This window comes from Pseudophryne corroboree, chromosome 7 (genome assembly GCF_028390025.1).
Source record: "Pseudophryne corroboree isolate aPseCor3 chromosome 7, aPseCor3.hap2, whole genome shotgun sequence".
In the NCBI taxonomy this organism is placed as follows: domain Eukaryota; kingdom Metazoa; phylum Chordata; class Amphibia; order Anura; family Myobatrachidae; genus Pseudophryne; species Pseudophryne corroboree.
Genome location: NC_086450.1, coordinates 428,792,262 through 428,812,109, shown reverse-complemented (window position 1 = coordinate 428,812,109; position 19,848 = coordinate 428,792,262). Strand labels below are relative to the sequence as shown.

The 19,848-nt window shown below is 45.8% G+C and overlaps 1 protein-coding gene across 1 annotated transcript in view; it reads left to right on the top strand.

Annotated features, from left to right (window-relative positions):
* The window catches only part of LOC134943827 (uncharacterized), a 67,749-nt gene that overhangs the window by 17,968 nt on the left and 29,933 nt on the right, over positions 1-19,848 (top strand). Inside the window, exon 14 of the mRNA XM_063932436.1 lies at positions 9,160-9,263. Coding sequence (XP_063788506.1) covers positions 9,160-9,263 — 104 coding nt within the window. The remainder of the gene's footprint in view (positions 1-9,159; positions 9,264-19,848) is intronic.

Sequence of the window (19,848 nt, the reverse complement as noted above, 5' to 3'; positions counted from 1 at the left end):
CCGAATGCCAGTGTGTCATTGTCCTGGAACTTCCAAGTGTAAGAATTTTGTGCATTAAACAAAGTTTGTGTACATTGAACCATCAGAACGTCATGGTGTCACTATTTCAGTAAATCACAAAAAAATTACAGATTTTGGATTGTTCTGTGTTTCAGAATTTTGGATATGGGAGACTCAACCTGTAATTGTTAGATATGTTAAAATAAGATTTTACTTACCGATAAATCTATTTCTCGTAGTCCGTAGTGGATGCTGGGGACTCCGTCAGGACCATGGGGATATAGCGGCTCCGCAGGAGACAGGGCACAATAATAAAAGCTTTAGGATCAGGTGGTGTGCACTGGCTCCTCCCCCTATGACCCTCCTCCAAGCCTCAGTTAGGATACTGTGCCCGGACGAGCGTGCATAATAAGGAAGGATATTGAATCCCGGGTAAGACTCATACCAGCCACACCAATCACACCGTACAACCTGTGATCTGAACCCAGTTAACAGTATGATAACAACGAAGGAGCCTCTGAAAAGATGGCTCACAACAAGAATAACCCGATTTTTGTAACAATAACTATGTACAAGTATTGCAGACAATTCGTACTTGGGATGGGCGCCCAGCATCCACTACGGACTACGAGAAATAGATTTATCGGTAAGTAAAATCTTATTTTCTCTGACGTCCTAGTGGATGCTGGGGACTCCGTCAGGACCATGGGGATTATACCAAAGCTCCCAAACGGGCGGGAGAGTGCGGATGACCCTGCAGCACCGAATGAGAGAACTCCATGTCCTCCTCAGCCAGGGTATCAAATTTGTAGAATTTAGCAAACGTGTTTTCCCCTGACCAAGTAACTACTCGGCAAAGTTGTAAAGCCGAGACCCCTCGGGCAGTCGCCCAAGATGAGCCCCCTTCCTTTTGGAATGGGCTTTTACCGATTTTGGCTGTGGCAGGCCTGCCACAGAATGTGTAAACTGAATTGTATTACAAATCCAGCGAGCAATCGTCTGCTTAGAAGCAGGAGCACCCATCTTGTTGGGTGCATACAGGCTAAACAGCGAGTCAGATTTTCTGACTCCAGCCTTCCTGGAAACATATTTTTCAGGGCCCTGACAACGTCAAGTAACTTGGAGTCCTCCAAGTCCCTAGTACCCGCAGGTACCACAATAGGTTGGTTCATGTGAAAAACAGAAAACACCTTAAGGAGAAATTGAGGACGAGTCCTCAATTCTGCCCTGTCAGAATGAAAAATTAAGTAAGGGCTTTATATATGATAAAGCCGCCAATTCTGACACACGCCTGGCTGAAGCCAGGGCTAATAGCATCGTCACCTTCCATGTGAGATATTTTAAGTCCACAGTGGTGAGTGGTTCAAACCAATGTGACTTTAGGAAACTCAAAACAACATTGAGATCCCAAGGTGCCACTGGGGCACAAAAGAAGGCTGTATATGCAGTACCCCTTTTACAAACATCTGAACGTCAGGCACTAAAGCCAGTTCTTTCTGGAAGAAATTCGACAGGGCCGAAATTTGAACCTTAATGGACCCTAATTTTAGGCCCATAGACAGTCCTGTTTTCAGGAAATGTAGGAAACGACCCAGTTGGAATTCCTCTGTAGGGGCCTTCTTGGCCCCACACCACGCAACATATCTTCGCCAAATGCGGTGAAAATGTTTTGCGGTTACATCCTTCCTGTCTTCGACCAGGGTAGGGATGACTTCATCTGGAATGCCCTTTCAGGATCCGGCGTTCAACTGCCATGCCGTCAAACGCGGCCGCGGTAAGTCTTGGAACAGACAAGGCCCCTGCTGGAGCAGGTCCTTTCTTAAAGGTAGAGGCCACGGGTCTTCCGTGAACATCTCTTGAAGTTTCGGGTACCAAGTCCTTCTTGGCTAATCCGGAACCACGAGTATCATTCTTACTCATCTCCCTCTTATGATTCTCAGTACTTTTTGTATGAGAGGCATAGGAGGGAACACATACTCTGACTGGTACATCCACAGTGTTACCAGAGCGTCCACCGCTATTGCCTGAGGGTCCCTTGACCTGGCGCAATATCTAGTTTTTTGTTCAGGCGGGACGCCATCATGTCCACCTTTTGTTTTTCACAACGGTTTACAATCATGTGGAAGACTTCTCGATGAAGTCCCCACTCTCCCGGGTGGAGGTCATGCCTGCTGAGGAAGTCTGCTTCCCAGTTTTCCACTCCCGGAATGAACACTGCTGAGAGTGTTATCACATGATTTTTCGCCCAGCGAAGAATCCTTGCAGTTTCTGCCATTTCCCTCCTGCTTCTTGTGCCGCCCTGTCTGTTTACGTGGGCGACTGCCGTGATGTTGTCCCACTGGATCAATACCGGCTGACCTTGAAGCAGAGGTCTTGCTAAGCTTAGAGCATTGTAAATTGCCCCTAGCTCCAGTATATTTATGTGGAGAGAAGTCTCCAGACTCGATCACACTCTCTGGAAATTTTTTCCTTGTGTGACTGCTCCCCAGCCACTCAGGCTGGCATCCGTGGTCACCAGGACCCAGTCCTGAATGCCGAATCTGCGGCCCTTTCATAGATGAGCACTCTGCAGCCACCGCAGAAGAAACACCCTTGTCCTTGGAGACAGGGTTATCCGCTGATGCATCTGAAGATGCGATCCGGACCATTTTTCCAGCAGATCCCACGTAAAGGTTCTTGCGTGAAATCTACCGAATGGGATCGCTTTGTAAGAAACCACCATTTTTCACAGGATCCTTGTGCAATGATGCACTGATACTTTTCCTGGTTTTAGGAGGTTCCTGACTAGCTCGGATAACTCCCTGGCTTTCTTCTCCGGGAGAAAACATCCTTTTCTGGACTGTGTCCAGAATCATCCCTAGGAACAGTAGACGTGTCGTCGGAAAAAACTGCGATTTTGGAATATTTAGAATCCACTCGTGCTGTCGTAGAACTACTTAAGATAGTGCTACTCCGACCTCCAACTGTTCTCTGGACCTTGCCCTTATCAGGAAAGCGTCCATATTTCTTTTAAGAAGAATCATCATTTCGGCCATTACCTTGGTAAAGACCCGGGGTGCCGTGGACAATCCAAACGGCAGCGTCTGAACTGATAGTGACAGTTCTGTACCACGAACCTGAGGTACCCTTGGTGAGAAGGGCAAATTTGGACATGTAGGTAAGCGTCCCTGATATCCAGTGACACCATATCGTCCCCTTCTTCCTGGTTCGCTATCACTGCTCTGAGTGACTCCATCTTGATTTGAACGCTTGTATGTAAGTGTTCAAATATTTCAGATCTCACCTAGCCGTCTGGCTTCAGTACCACAATATAGTGTGGAATAATACCCCTTCCCTTGTTGTAGAAGGGGTACTTTGATTATCACCTGCTGGGAATACAGCCTGTGAATTGTTCCCAATACTGCCTCCCTGTCGGAGGGAGACGTTGGTAAAGCAGACTTCAGGAACTTGTGAGGGGGAGACGTCTCGAATTTCCAATGTACACCTGGGATACTACGTGTAGGATCCAGGAGTCCACTTGTGAGTGAGCCCACTGCGTGCTGAAACTCTTGAGATGACCCCCTACCGCACCTGAGTCCGCTTGTACGGCCCCAGCGTCATGCTGCGGACTTGGCAGAAGCTGTGGAGGGCTTCTGTTCCTGGGAATGGGCTGCCTGCTGCAGTCTTCTTCCCTTTCCTCTACCCCTGGGCAGATATGACTGGCCCTTTTGCCCGCCTGCCCTTATGGGGACGAAAGGACTGAGACTGAAAAGACTGTGTCCTTTTCTGCTGAGATGTGACTTGGGGTAACAAAAGGTGGATTTTTCAGCTGTTGCCATGGCCACCAGGTCCGATGGACCGCCCCTTTATACGGCAATACTTCCATGTGCCGTCTGGAATCTGCATCACCTGACCACTGTCGTCTGGCAGATATGGACATCACATTTACTCTTGATGCCAGAATGCAAATATCCCTCTGCGCATCTCGCATATATAGAAATGCATCCTTAAAATGCTCTATAGTCAATAAAATCTTGTCCCTGTCAAGGGTATCAATATTTTCAGTCAGGAAATCCGACCAAGCCCCCTCAGCGCTGCACATCCAGGCTGAGGCGATTGCTGGTCGTAGTATAACACCAGTATATGTGTATATACTTTTAGGATATTTTTCAGCTTCCTATCAGCTGGCTCCTTGAGGGCTGCCGTATCTGGAGACGGTAACGCCACTTGTTTTTATAAGCGTGTGAGCGCCTTATTCACCCTAAGGTGTGTTTCCCAACTCGCCCTAACTTCTGGCGGGAAAGGGTATACCGCCAATAATTTTCTATCGGAGGAAACCCACGTATCATCACACACTTCATTTAATTTATCTGATTCAGGAAAAACTACAAGTAGTTTATTCACACCCTACATAATACCCTTATTTGTGGTACTTGTAGTATCAGAAATATGTAACACCTCCTTCATTGCCCTTAACATGAAACGTGTGGCCCTAAAGGAAAATACGTTTGTTTCTTCACCGTCGACACTGGAGTCAGTGTCCGTGTCTGTGTCTGTGTCGACCGACTGAGGTAAATGGGCGTTTTTACAAGCCCCTGACGGTGTCTGAGACGCCTGGACAGGTACTAATTTGTTTGCCGGCCGTCTCATGTCGTCAACCGACCTTGCAGCGTGTTGACATTATCACGTAATTCCTAAATAAGCGATCCATTCCAGTGTCGACTCCCTAGAGAGTGACATCACCAATACAGGCAATTTGCTCCGCCTCCTCACCAACATCGTCCTCCTACATGTCGACACACACGTACCGACACACAGCACACACACAGGGAATGCTCTGACAGAGGACAGGACCCCACTAGCCCTTTGGGGAGACAGAGGGAGAGTTTGCCAGCACACACCAAAAACGCTATAATTATACAGGGACAACCCCTTATACAAGTGTTTTCCCTTATAGCATTTTTATATATGTAATCATATCGCCAAATAAGTGCCCCCCCCCCTCTGTTTTAACCCTGTTTCTGTAGTGCAGTGCAGGGGAGAGCCTGGGAGCCTTCCTCACAGCAGAGCTGAGCAGGAAAATGGCGCCGTGTGCTGAGGAGAATAGGCCCCGCCCCCTTTTCGGCGGGCTCTTCTCCCGGAGTTTGTGAGATCTGGCAGGGGTTAAATACATCCATATAGCCTCAAGGGCTATATGTGATGTATTTTAGCCATAAAAAGGTATTATACATTGCTGCCCAGGGCGCCCCCCCCCCAGCGCCCTGCACCCTCAGTGACAGTTGGTGACTGTTGGTGAAGTGTGCTGACAACAATGGCGCACAGCTGCAGTGCTGTGCGCTACCTTATGAAGACTGAAAGTCTTCTGCCGCCTGTTTCTGGACCTCTGGACCTCTTCAACTTCGGCATCTGCAAGGGGGGTCGGCGGCACGGCTCCGGGACGAACCCCAGGGTGAGACCTGTGTTCCGACTCCCTCTGGAGCTAATGGTGTCCAGTAGCCTAAGAAGCAAATCCATCCTGCACGCAGGTGAGTTTTCTTCTCTCCCCTAAGTCCCTCGTAGCAGTGAGCCTGTTGCCAGCAGGACTCACTGAAAATAAAAAACCTAACTTAAACTTTTATTCTAAGCAGCTCAGGAGAGCCACCTAGATTGCACCCTTCTCGTCGGGCACAAAAATCTAACTGAGGCTTGGAGGAGGGTCATAGGGGGAGGAGCCAGTGCACACCACCTGATCCTAAAGCTTTTATTATTGTGCCCTGTCTCCTGCGGAGCCGCTATATCCCCATGGTCCTGACGGAGTCCCCAGCATCCACTAGGACGTCAGAGAAAAATTGTTTCAAAGTTGCTCTCAAAGTTGGTTCATTGAACCTGTTCTCAAGTTTGAACATTTGTAGCAAATTCTCAAACTCCAAATAATAATGAAATGTAAGCAAGCAATGTCCAAGCGTGCTGGAGTTTAATGGCTGCATTGTGTAGTACTGTATGTTTAACAGTTTTCCACCCAAACAGGCAACTTTTTAACATTCACTGTTCACGTAAAAGAAAGTCTTTTTAGAATATTATATAATGTCTTCTCTGCATAACAGGACAACAAGTGATAGTTTATTATTTAGTCTTTAAGAACCTCAAATGTGAACCACATATGTGAGCTTGAACTGCAAATACAATCTTTGAACTGCGTATATGAGCTTTAAACCACAAATAGGAACTCTTCACCTGCTAGTTTCAGTTTTGAGCAGCCAATGAAAATTTGAGGTTCGCCATTCCAGGAGCTGGGCGAGCCCAGGAACAGAACCATATTGAAGCAGCCGGGTAGCAGTTGATTTGCCGACGGACACAATACCAACGATCATAATCCCGACAGCCATTGACCGACAGTCAAAATATCAACACGGTCAAAATACCGACATTCATTATACCGACATGTTCAAAATGCCGACATGCATTTTTAAGGAATGTTTGCCCCAAAACAGACTTGTTCATACTTTACCATCTCAGTGGACCTAGAGGGGGAATATAATAGTGTGCAGTGAGCCATGCAAGGGGACATGGTACACTTACACAGTGTCCATGTCGACCTATGTCCACATTGACACAAAAAAACCAGAAAAACTTGTGTCAGTATTCTGACTATGTCGGTATTTTGAAGATGTCGGCATAATGAATGTTGGTATATTGACTGTTGGTCAATGGCTGTCGCGATTATGACTATCGGTATTGTGTCCGTCTGTAAATCATACTGAACCCAAGCAACCAGTTGTACTCTAAATAAGTTCAAGGCCCTAGAGCAGGGGTGGCCAACCAGTCAGAGGCAAAAGAGCCAGGAAAGATCTGTGGTCAAGGGTAAGAGCCACTATTATGCGCGTGCAAAAATGGGGGCGTGGCCTTGTTGGCACAAAGCCACTCCCCTTTTTTGCGCACACCTTTCGGTATGACGTTTGTAGGAGTATGACCTTGTGTCATAAGCCCGTTTTTAGTCATGTTGTACAGTGCCACATACATATAATGCCCCAGTACAGTGCCACATACATATAAAACCGCCGAAAACTGGGTGCCTCACAGCGCCAGATACATATATGCACCCACAGTGCAAGATACATATATACCCCCAGTGCCAGATATACATGCCCCCAGTGCCAGATACACATGGCCCCACAGTGCCAGATACATATATGCCCCACAATGCTAGGTACACATATGCCCCACAGTGCCAGATACACATATGCCCCACAGTGCCAGGTACATATTTGCCCCACAGTGCCAGGTACACATATGCCCCACAGTGCTAGGTACACATATGCCCCACAGTGCCAGATACATATATGCCCCACAGTGCCAGATACACATATGCCCCACGGTGCCAGGCTACATATATGCCCCACAGTGACAGGCTACATATATGCCCCACAGTGCCAGATGCACATGTCCCCACAGTGCCAGATACACATGCCCCATAGTGCCAGATACACATGCTCTCCACAGTGCTGGTGACGAATTTAAGACTGACACCTCCACCAGAGTCACGTGTGTGCCAGGCTGTGTCGGGCAGTGGTGGCCGGGAGCCGACCGAGACGCCTGCTGCCGATGAAAGAGCCGTGGGTTGGCCACCACTGCCCTAGAGTCAGACAAATTTGACTGAATTTTGTTGTCCCTGCATAGTTTGGGTCTAAACAGCCATAAACAATATTGAGAAGTCAAAAGCAACAGGCCAAAGATAGGCAAAGTGAAAACAACCAACAGTGGGTTTGATATGTCAAGCAATGAAAAGTGGAGAAGTCGCCCATAGCAACCAATCAGCTTGTATCTATAATTTTATAGAATATACTTGGTAAATGCTACCTCAAAGCTGATTGGTTGGTATGTTCAACGTTTCCATTGGCTCCACTCTTTTCACTGCTTGATGCATATCTCCTGGGGAGTATTAAGAGAAGAGGGGTCCGTGTGCAGCCTCCATCCGGGCCCCCTCCTCACTAGCAGGCAGTGAGAGTGACTATGAGCACCAGGTTGTGCGCAGGTCCCTGGGAAAATGGCATGGCGGACATTTTCTTGTCGATTTTCCCTACTGTACATGCGTAAAATGCCAGAAGAATGGTCGACACACCATTTTCCCTGGGACCTGCACACCAACTAGTGCTAAGAGTCAGTGTCACTGCCGCGGGACTCCGGAGAGATAAGTATTGGAAAAATAGGTGCAGTTTGGGCCCCTCTAGATCCAGGTTACAGTGTGCACCACACACTTTGCACCCATTATAGATATGCCACTGCATAAACCCCAATGTGTTGGACAGTCCTTTCAACAAATGCCTCTTAAATACGTTGGGCCTGATTCTCAGTGTGTGCATCTTTTGCCAGCATTGCTTCTTGGTTGCTATGGGCAACATCACCAGTTCTAAAAAAAATTCCCACCTTAGTAAATTTACCCCCCTGTCAGAATGGGCTTCAAATGTGAGCAATTAAGTGTCTGATTTCACAATCACTTCAGCGGCACGCTTGCGACATTCACATAATACACCCATAACCTGGACCATCTTCATGCATCCGCATAGTCTTACCTCCAAGGAACATCCAATACATTTCTGAGACCGTGCCTCTCAATCTCAAGAGTAATTTAGATGGATTCGCAGAAGAAGATAAAAAACACTCAACTCAAAAACAGGCCCTTTGTGATTTGTTACCTCAGGGGGGCCTGTTGCTCGGAAAGTCTGTTTGAATTACTGTACTTGATATTTTTATTCCTGAAAGCAGTCGTGGAGATGAACATTTCCATCAGACATGTTATTCTACAATCAATGGGGGTAATTCCAAGTTGATCGCAGCAGGAATTTGGTTAGCAGTTGGGCAAAACCATGTGCACTGCAGGGGAGGCAGATATAACATGTGCAGAGAGAGTTAGATTTGGGTGGGGTGTGTTCAATCTGCAATCTAAATTGCAGTGTAAAAATAAAGCAGCCAGTATTTACCCTGCACAGAAACAAAATAACCCACCCAAATCTAACTCTCTCTGCACATGTTATATCTGCCTTCCCTGCAGTGCACATGGTTTTGCCCAACTACTAAAAAATTTCCTGCTGCGATCAACTTGGAATTACCCCCTATGTTCCCTATGAACTTCTGTACCAAAATGGTGCCATCACTGTAGGACAATGTAACAAACACATTATAATGGAATCTCTTCTTTTGCAGTGTAACTGCATTTACTAGTGTTTTCCAAAGCCTGCCGGATTCGAGGCGAATGGCTGTGGCTGATTTTATGACAACATGCTTGCAGAATAAATATACAACAGAAGGTATGTGGGAAAAACAGTTCAACTATAAAGGCCTTTAGGCCCATGTATTCCCAGGGATCATATCTGTGTGGTGATTGCAGAATTTTATGTTGTCTAATTCTCTCCTATTACTATGCAAAGTTATAGCTATTTATAATACTGTACCAAGATTTACATGTGTAAAACTTTTGATAAGAGTGGAGAAGCGTACAATTGTACAGTATGCAAATTATAAATATTACTTCAAGGCTGATTGGTTGCCATGGGCAACTTCTCCACTGGCTCACTTCTCAACACTTTTCACTGCTTCATGAATAGACCCCATTCAGTGGCGCATGCAGGGGGGGTTTCCGAGCACCCAGAAACCCCCCCTCCACCAAAATATATATATATATATTTTTTTTGCTGCATGAGTATTATTAATGGCTGTCTAGCGTCCTCTGCAGCCTGCTGTCTTCCTGGTGGCACTTGTAAGTGCTTAATAAAAGTTTACTATTTTAATTATAGTACATATATATCCATGTGCATACATATATACACATATATAAACACACACACATATGATATATATACATGTACTGTATGTATGTGTGTGTGTGTGTGTGTATATATATATATATATATATATATATATATATATGTATGCATGTTTAATAGTTTAATATGTTATGTATATGTATGTATATGTATGTATGTATATATATATATATATATATATATGTGTGTATATACGGTATATATATATATTGTGACAAGAACACTGGGATAGTGTTTGAGGGCAGGTATATTTGTCCCAGGTTCTTGTCTTACATGTTTTAGAAAATGTTAACTTCTAGGAAAAATGCTTTTTGTTTTGTCTGAACCTTTTCAGTTTGCTGTAAAAGCTGGGAAAAGGCTCTGAGAGAGAGATAAGGCGAGTTCTAGACATTGGGCCCAGTTCGGGTCTTTGGCCTCACAGAGGGCTAATCAGGGTTTCAGCTGTGTAAGAGTGATATAGTGCTTCTAACCTGATTAGTATGGGCAGACTGCCTGGGAAGGCTGCAGGATCTGTGTGTGAGAGACATGCTTTCTGATGCAAGTAAGCTATACAGTATGTACTGAAGAACTCTGTGTTTTGTTTAGTGACAGTTAGGAACATCTTATGTTTAGTTAGTGCCGGACAGGCAAGGTATTTTTATTTTGGGGTTTGTTTTATTTTCTGTTTCAATAAAACTGGCCGGGGTCAGTTGTACCAGAAACTGGACTTGTGTTGTTCCTCAGCTGCTGCGGGCTGCCATATTCCCCAGGAAAAGGCACCCTGCACCCCTACAGTGTTACAACTTGGTGGAGAATGCGAGCAGGCCGTTCTGCGCATAAGTGAAAGCAGCAGCTTTGTGAGGCCTGCAGAAAACGGTGGTTTATGCAGATACAGCCCAGTGTGAAGTTACTGAGACTCACCCCTGAGGGTTTGATATATGTCCTGGGTGAAAGCAGCTGCAAAGCCGGCTGAAAAATCTGTTGACATGGAGGATCTGCTTAAAGCCTTGCTGCAAGCTACAGCGGCTCAGCAGGAGGCCAACCGACAGCAGCAGGTGGCAATGGAGGAAAATTGGAGACTACAGCAGGTGGCAATGGAGGAAAATAAGAGACAACAGCAGGCAGTTGTTGATGAACTTTACAGGCAACAGCGTCAGGATAGAGAGGCCTTAACAGAAGTGGTGCAGAGACTTGCAGCTCGGGTTGGAGATGTGGCCGTCAGTGCTCCAACCAGCTCTAGTTCTATACGAGCCAGTCACTTCCTGCAGAAAATGACAGAGGCTGATGATGTGGAGGCCTATCTGACCACGTTTGAAAGGACTGCCGAGCGTGAGAACTGGCCGAAAGCACAGTGGGCCAGTCTGCTGGCACCTTTCCTGTCAGGTGAGCCCCAAAAAGCTTACTTTGATTTAAGCCCTGCTGAGGCTCGGGACTATGATAAACTAAAGACTGAGATCCTGACCCGCCTGGGAGTCACGCTGTCAGTACGAGCACAACGGGTGCACCGTTGGCTGTACGCCATGGAGAAGCCTCCGCGCTCCCAGATGCACGACCTTATTCAGCTAACAAAAAAATGGCTGCAGCCAGAGACATTAACTGGTCCCCAGATGGTGGAAAGAGTCGTCATGGACCGCTACTTGAGATCTTTGCCCATGGTCCTGCGCAAGTGGGTGAGCCATGGAAACCCGGGTACTGCTGACCAATTAGTGGACATGGTAGAGAGGTATTTGGCAGCAGAGGAACTACTGATGACCACCCAGCAACCCATAGGTCCTCGACAGCGCCCTTCAGTAAAGACTGGTAAGACTGTTCCGTGGGAAAACGTTGCTGGGCGGTTAAGAGAACGCAAGGCTGGAGAGACTGTAAACACTGGCCCTGGAAACAGGCCAATGGGGCTAGAACGGTCTATGCTGCCCAAATGGGTTGATAATCGTGTGGTTAAATGTTTTAGGTGTGGTATGCCAGGTCATGTTATTGCCAATTGCCCAGTCACGCAAGAACCCATGCAATGTGATGCTGCCTTTGAATGTCGCAGAATGTCTTTCTTTGCTAGGTTAGCCTGTACTGTGGTACCTTCACCTGAGCTGGAAAAACAAATGTGTGATGTGTTCTTAGAAGGTAACCGGGTAGAGGCCTTGCTAGATTCAGGAAGTTTAGTTACCCTCGTGAAAGCTGGGTTAGTGAACCCCTTAAAGGTCCAGCAAATACCTATTGGGGTAACTTGCATACATGGGGATACCCAATATTATGCCACTGCTGAGGTGAATATAGAAACTTGTTGTGGGTCAGCAAGGGTTAAAGTGGGACTGGTCCCTACCTTGGTGCATGAGGCCATAATAGGGAGGGATTTTCCTCATTTTTGGAAACTGTGGGAATCACGGTTATCAACAGATGTGAGAAGTAAAAAAACAGTTGATAATACCGGTGATTTTATGGATGTACGTGGGTCTTCGGAACTTTCTGTCCCTTTGCCTTTTGCTAGTTTGGCTGGGGAAGTGACAGATGGGGAGTCCAGTGAGGACCCTCTTGCCGGGAACAGAGACATAGTAGTTAGAACTGAAAGCGTGCCTGACCTGGAGGTAAAGAAGGATCTGTTTGCGTCTGAACAGTTAAAGGATCCTACCTTAATAAAGGCTAGAGAGAATGTTAAGATTGTTAATGGGGAACCTGTGGTACCAGGTGACAGGGTTACGTATCCCCACATGGCCATCTGTAATGAGCTCTTGTACCACATTGTCAAAAGGGGTGAGGATGTGGTGGAACAGCTGGTAGTTCCCCAGCCTTATCGGAGAACGGTACTAGATTTAGCTCATAGTCACGTTACCGCAGGACATTTAGGGGCAGAAAAAACCACTGAAAGAGTTTTACAAAGGTTCTTTTGGCCAGGGGTTTATAAAGAAGTGTCTGAATATTGTTCTTCCTGTCCTGAATGCCAGTATCATGCCCCTAGACCCCATTTCAGGAGCCCACTAGTTCCCATGCCTATTATAGAGGTCCCGTTTGACAGAATAGCCATGGATCTCGTGGGGCCCTTGTTAAAGTCTGCTCGGGGCCATCAGTATATCCTGGTAATTATGGACTATGCCACTCGATATCCTGAGGCTGTCCCTTTACGCACTATCACAACCAAGGCAATAGCTAGGGAGCTGGTGCAGGTATTTAGTAGAGTGGGAATACCAAAAGAAATTTTGACTGACCAAGGTACTCCATTTATGTCAAGGATCATGAAAGAATTGTGCAAGTTATTTAAGGTCACTCACCTCAGGACGTCCATCTACCATCCCCAAACTGACGGGTTGGTGGAAAGGTTTAATAAAACATTAAAAAGTATGTTAAAAAAGGTTGTTGAGAGAGATGGGAAAAACTGGGATTGTTTGTTGCCCTACTTGTTAATGGCCATCAGAGAAGTCCCTCAGTCCTCTACGGGGTTTTCTCCATTTGATTTGTTGTATGGTAGACACCCCAGAGGGCTATTGGATATTGCCAAAGAGACGTGGGAAGGACAGCCCACTCCTTATAGAAGCGTTATTGAGCATGTAACACAAATGCAGGATAGGATTGCAGCCGTGGTACCTGTTGTCAGAGAGCACATGGAACAGGCCCAAAGTGCTCAACAGAGGGTCTATAACCGGAGTGCCAAGATACGGGAATTTGCTCCTGGAGATAGAGTTCTTGTTTTGGTACCCACTGTGGAAAGCAAATTCCTAGCTAAATGGCAGGGTCCATTTGAGATTAGGGAAAAAGTGAATGAGGTTAATTACAAAGTATACCAGCCGGGAAAGAGAAAACCCGAACAGATCTACCATGTTAACTTAATCAAACCCTGGAAAGATAGGTTGTCTCTGTCAGCGGAGCCTTGCCCTTCGGTGTCTTCACCCCGGTTGCTTCCCGCAGTGAAGGTGTCAGAGACATTATCAGCTGATCAGAACAATCAGGTTAAAGAATTTCTCATCCAAAATAGGGAGGTATTTTCAGAGCTGCCTGGCCGAATGACCATAATAAAACATGACATTGTCACAGAACCAGGGGTCAGGGTTCATTTAAAGCCATATAGGATTCCTGAAGCTCAGCGAGAAGCTATTTCTAAGGAAGTTAAAACCATGTTAGAACTTGGAGTCAGAGGAGTCTAACAGTGAGTGGTCCAGTCCCATAGTGCTCATCCCGAAGCCCGACGGTAGCATACGCTTCTGTAATGACTTTCGTAAGTTAAATGAGGTGTCCAAGTTTGACGCATACCCCATGCCCCGTGTGGATGAGCTTGTAGAAAGGCTGGGAACAGCCAGGTTTCTCACCACATTGGACCTGACCAAAGGTTACTGGCAAATACCTTTATCTGATAGCGCCAAAGAAAAAACAGCCTTTTCGGTTCCGGAGGGGCTGTACCAGTATAAGATGTTACCCTTTGGGTTGCATGGGGCTCCAGCAACCTTTCAACGGGCGATGGATAAAATTTTGAGGCCCCATAGAAAATATGCAGCTGCCTATTTGGATGATGTGGTAATTCACAGTACAGACTGGGGGTCCCATTTGGTTAAAGTACAAGCAGTACTGGACTCAATCAGAGAGGCAGGGTTAACTGCTAACCCAAAGAAGTGCTGCCTCGCAATGGAGGAGGTCAAATACTTGGGCTTCACCATAGGCAGAGGTCTGATTAGGCCCCAATTGAATAAAGTTGATGCTATTCAAAACTGGCCTCATCCAGTGAATAAAAAACAGGTAAGGGTTTTTTTGGGAATTACTGGGTACTATAGACGGTTTATTCCTAATTTTGCGACCACAGCGGTGCCGTTGTCAGACCTTACCAAAGGGAAGCAGTCAAATGTGGTGAAATGGAACCCTGATGCAGAAAAGGCGTTCCAAGCATTAAAAGTGGCTTTGTGTTCACAACCGGTGTTGATAACACCAGATTTTTCAAAAGAATTTGTGGTACAGACAGATGCCTCAGAGGTAGGGATAGGTGCTGTGCTGTCCCAAACCAGAGATGGGGACGAACACCCTATCATTTATTTGAGTAGGAAACTCAATGAGCATGAAAAAAGGTATGCCATTGTGGAAAAGGAGGCTTTGGCCATTAAGTGGGCACTAGATACCTTGAGATATTACCTCTTGGGTAGACAATTCAGACTAGTGACAGACCATGCCCCTTTAAAATGGATGTATGTAAATAGAGGCAAGAATGCTCGTGTAACTAGATGGTTTCTAGCGTTGCAGGACTTTAAGTTTACTGTCGAACATAGACCGGGAACACAATTGGCCAACGCAGATGCATTGTCTCGCATCTTCTGTTTGGGGGCTACAAGTGTTCCGGCCCCTAGGTCGAAACAGGGGAGGGGGATATGTGACAAGAACACTGGGATAGTGTTTGAGGGCAGGTATATTTGTCCAAGGTTCTTGTCTTACATGTTTTAGAAAATGTTAACTTCTAGGAAAAATGCTTTTTGTTTTGTCTGAACCTTTTCAGTTTGCTGTAAAAGCTGGGAAAAGGCTCTGAGAGAGAGATAAGGCGAGTTCTAGACATTGGGCCCAGTTCGGGTCTTTGGCCTCACAGAGGGCTAATCAGGGTTTCAGCTGTGTAAGAGTGATATAGTGCTTCTAACCTGATTAGTATGGGCAGACTGCCTGGGAAGGCTGCAGGATCTGTGTGTGAGAGACATGCTTTCTGATGCAAGTAAGCTATACAGTATGTACTGAAGAACTCTGTGTTTTGTTTAGTGACAGTTAGGAACATCTTATGTTTAGTTAGTGCCGGACAGGCAAGGTATTTTTATTTTGGGGTTTGTTTTATTTTCTGTTTCAATAAAACTGGCCGGGGTCAGTTGTACCAGAAACTGGACTTGTGTTGTTCCTCAGCTGCTGCGGGCTGCCATATTCCCCAGGAAAAGGCACCTTGCACCCCTACAGTGTTACAATATATATGTGTGTAGATATATACACACAGACACACTAGTATATGCTGGGTCCGTAAAACTAGTGTGTCTGTGTGTGTGTGTGTGTGTGTGTGTATATATATATATATATATATATATATATATATATATATACACAGGTTGAGTATCCCTTATCCAAAATGCTTGGGACCAGAGGTATTTTGGATATGGGATTTTTCCGTATTTTGGAATAATTGCATACCATAATGAGATATCATGGTGATGTGACCCAAGTCTAAGCACAGAATACATTTCTGTTTCATATACACATTATACACACAGCCTGAAGGTCATTTTAGACAATATTTTTAATAACTTTGTGCATTAAACAAAGTGTGTATACATTCACACAATTAATTTATGTTTCATATACACCTTATACACACAGGCTGAAGGTCATTTAATACAATATTTTTAATTACTTTGTGTATTAAACAAAGTTTGTGTACATTGAGCCATCAGAAAACAAAGGTTTCACTATCTCAGTCTCACTCAAAAAATTCCGTTTTTCGGAATATTCCGTATTTCGGAATATTTGGATATGGGATACTCAACCTGTATATACATACATACATACATATACACATATACATATACACACAGCATATTAAACATGCATATATATATATATATATATATATATATATACACAAACAGTACACGCATATATATATGCATGTATATATATCATGTGTGTGTGTGTGTGTGTGTGTGTGTGTGTGTGTGTGTGTGTGTGTGTGTGTGTGTGTTATATGTATGTATATATGTATGCACATGGATATATACTGTATGTACTATAATAAAAATAAAGTAAACTCTTATTAAGCACTTACAAGTGCCACCAGGAAGACAGCAGGCTGCAGAGGACGCTAGACAGCCATTAATAATACTCATGCAGCAACAAAAAAAAGATATATATATATTTCTGCTGCGGGGTACACTTGGCTCCACAAGTCTGGACAATGGGGTGTAGAGTAGGATCTTGATCCGAGGCACCAACAGGCTCAAAGCTTTGACTGTTCCCAGAATGCACAGCGCCGCCTCCTCTATAACCCCGCCTCCCAGCACAGGAGCTCAGTTTGTCAGTTGGTGCTGCAGTAAGCAGGCACTTAACAGAGGGGCTGCTCCAAGCAGCCCTGAGAAAAGCTTTTTATGAGGTAAAAAGTGAAGACTTCAAGGGCAGCAGCAGGGGTAAATGTCTTCTGACTTTCTCTGCTGCAGCTCCAGCTCTCCCCAGCGGCGCTGTACCCTCCCGAGCCCTGGTTGCCGGGTACCTACAGCGGAGGCTCCAGTTTACTTCACGTTAGGCACAAACGGCTGGGGCTCTCCAGGATAGCGTGGCCGCGCTTCGGGAGGTGGTAAGTGGGCCCCGCTCGCGGGACCCGGTTTTTATCGCGATCCGGCGCGGTCAGTGGGAGGCGGGCCGCGCGCGCTGGCGGTGGACACTGTGGATACAGGCGATCCCACTAGATCACCAGGGCATGGGCGCAGGTCAGGTTTTCTCTTAAAAACTATTTTAATATCGCCCACAGTACCCGGTGGTTTTGCCAGCAAGGGGGATAAGGCTTAGACCTGAAGCCCCTCCCCCAGCCCCAGGGCGCCATTTCTAGCAAGTGTTCCTGCCCTGGAGCTGCATCTCTGTCTTTCCTCCCTGTCAGTGTCTGTGGCGCCATTACTCCTCAGCTCACTGTTCCTGGGACTTCTTGGGCAAATCCTCCTATGTAAAGCCGCCTGGTTGTCAGCGCTGTGCCTTTACATGACACTTAAGTATTCTACCTGCCTTTTTAGTCAGTGTTAGTAAGAAAGAGTGCATTTAGTCAGGGGTTTATAGTACAATTACCCTGTGATATACATCCAGTTTCTTACTGTGTAGTGTTATATCTATTGACTATATAGCTGTGTAAGCTAGTCCAGTGCAGTATTATTGTCTGTAATAACCTCTGCGTTGTACAAACTGTGACTATTTGTGTGTGCATTGATAGCTGAGTGGTGTCCATCTCGTGTCTTTCACTCAACTTGCTATCCCTATATTCTATAACCTGAGGGGGCTTGGTGCATCAGGTGTAATTTAATATAGGATTTTCACAAAGATATACTGTATTACGTATTTTTCTCTGTGATTTAGTCACCATATCTCTCCTTTATCTCTGCTGGTGCTGACTACACTGCGCAGGGGTTTAGGTTTAGGGATATAGTGCTGCTAATAATTGTACTGTGTTACCTCATACTGCAAGTTATATCATGTCTGCTTCTGAGGGTAACGGTTCTGGGGCGGAACACACTGCTGGTGTTGCTGAAGCCACAGGCACATATGGGGAGAATATAGCAGCTGTGGGCTCTGGTTCTGGGGGCTCCTTGCCCCCTAGTGGGACTGTGGCAACGGAGGCACATACTGACCCTCCGTGGGCCGCTTTTTCCACGCTTCTGCATACGCTAGTTCATAAACTAACACCCCCTATGGGACCCCCAATGCCGGTACAACCGTATGTGGTCCCTGCAGCTAACCCGCCGTGGGCGGACGATTTATCTGCTCAATTAAAGAAGTTCAACCAGTCCCTGACTACTAAAAAGTCTGACCAAAGCTCGCCTAAGTCCAAGAGGTCCTCTAAGCGAGCGCTCGTCTCCTCACAATCCACTGCTGTCACTGACACCTCATCTGATGAAGACAGCACATACACTGACCCCACAGGTTCTGACTCAGATACGGCTGATGGGGAGGGTAGTTCACATGTGGATGTTCCTGATCTTTTGGAGGCTATTAAATTAATTCTGCTGATTACGGATGATCCTGAGCCATCCATTCCTCCTAAGAAACCAGATAGGTTCAAGTGTCAGAAGGTGATTAAACAAGTTTTACCTCACTCTGACCACCTAGTGGATATATGTCAGGAACCCTGGCAAAGCCCGGGTACGAAGTTTGTGCCTCAAAAGAAGATGCTGGCTCACTATCCCCTCGCGCCAGAGCTGTCTAAGAATTGGGAAACGCTTCCTCTAGTAGACTCACATGTGGCTAGGATGGTGGTTTCCTCAGCTCTACCTGTCACTACCATCACGTCTCTAAAAGAAATGGTTACCACCCTGATTCTCAGGCGCTTTCAAAAGAACCCAGTGGTGTTCAGTCTCTCAAAGTATTTGGAAAATATTCAACCTTTTAAAATAAAGAAAGCACCAACATAGCGTAATACTGTTGTGACAATTGATTTAGATGTTTATAGGGGGAGGTCCAGACTCCTACCCGAAATGGTGGTCTACCGTGGTAGACAAATGCGCATTATAAGGAGCGGATCACCATCCGTGCTTGCTATAGTTCTTATGGATATCCTCCTTATTACATCAACCGTGGTACATGTGGATAAAATGGATCTCAAATAGCGTTATACCATTAAAAATGTATTTCCACATGCAACATACAATAAAACCCTTTTGACAGATGGGTTCTCACCAGACAAGATGGTCTACCAATAATAGTAGACAACAGCATTTGTTAAATGAAATAACAACCAGGCGTCCCCAGGAGTCGTCATAAACAGCCAAGTGAGAGCTCCACGTGTCCCCTGCTTCCTCCACCAACGCGTTTCGATAACTGGACGTTATCTTTTTCAAGGTGTAGGTTGTAGCAAGAAGACTGGGGTATTTATCCCCATCTCAATTACCTTTCTCTAATTCCTAATGCCAGACATGGATTTCCTAATTACTATACATCCTATGTACATTCAATGCCACATCGTATGGGAAAAAATCCATTTCGTATATTCCCTTTTGGCCCTGGACAAGTCCGTTTCCCGCCTTAGCAATCATACCCCGCTCCCCGGAAGTGGCGTAACGGAAGTCGTCGGCGATAGTCCGTGCCGTAAACATTCCTCTCTCATCAGGGCGGAAATGTCATGTCCGATAACGTCAAAGCTTTGGATTCCTGTCCCATCTTGTAACAGGAAGTGACGACGGCTCTTGTCATTACTCTCGATCTCGCGATATGATGCTCTCGCGGCTCGAGAGGGAGATGGTTGTAATCAGTATCCATAGCAACCATTACTCATTTCACCTTTATAGCCGCCGTCATCGGGATTTGGAGAGCTCCAGAGACTCATCATATATGGCTACTGATTAGCATTCCATATTACATTCAGCGCCATTTTATTGTAGCCCACAAGATACATAAAAAT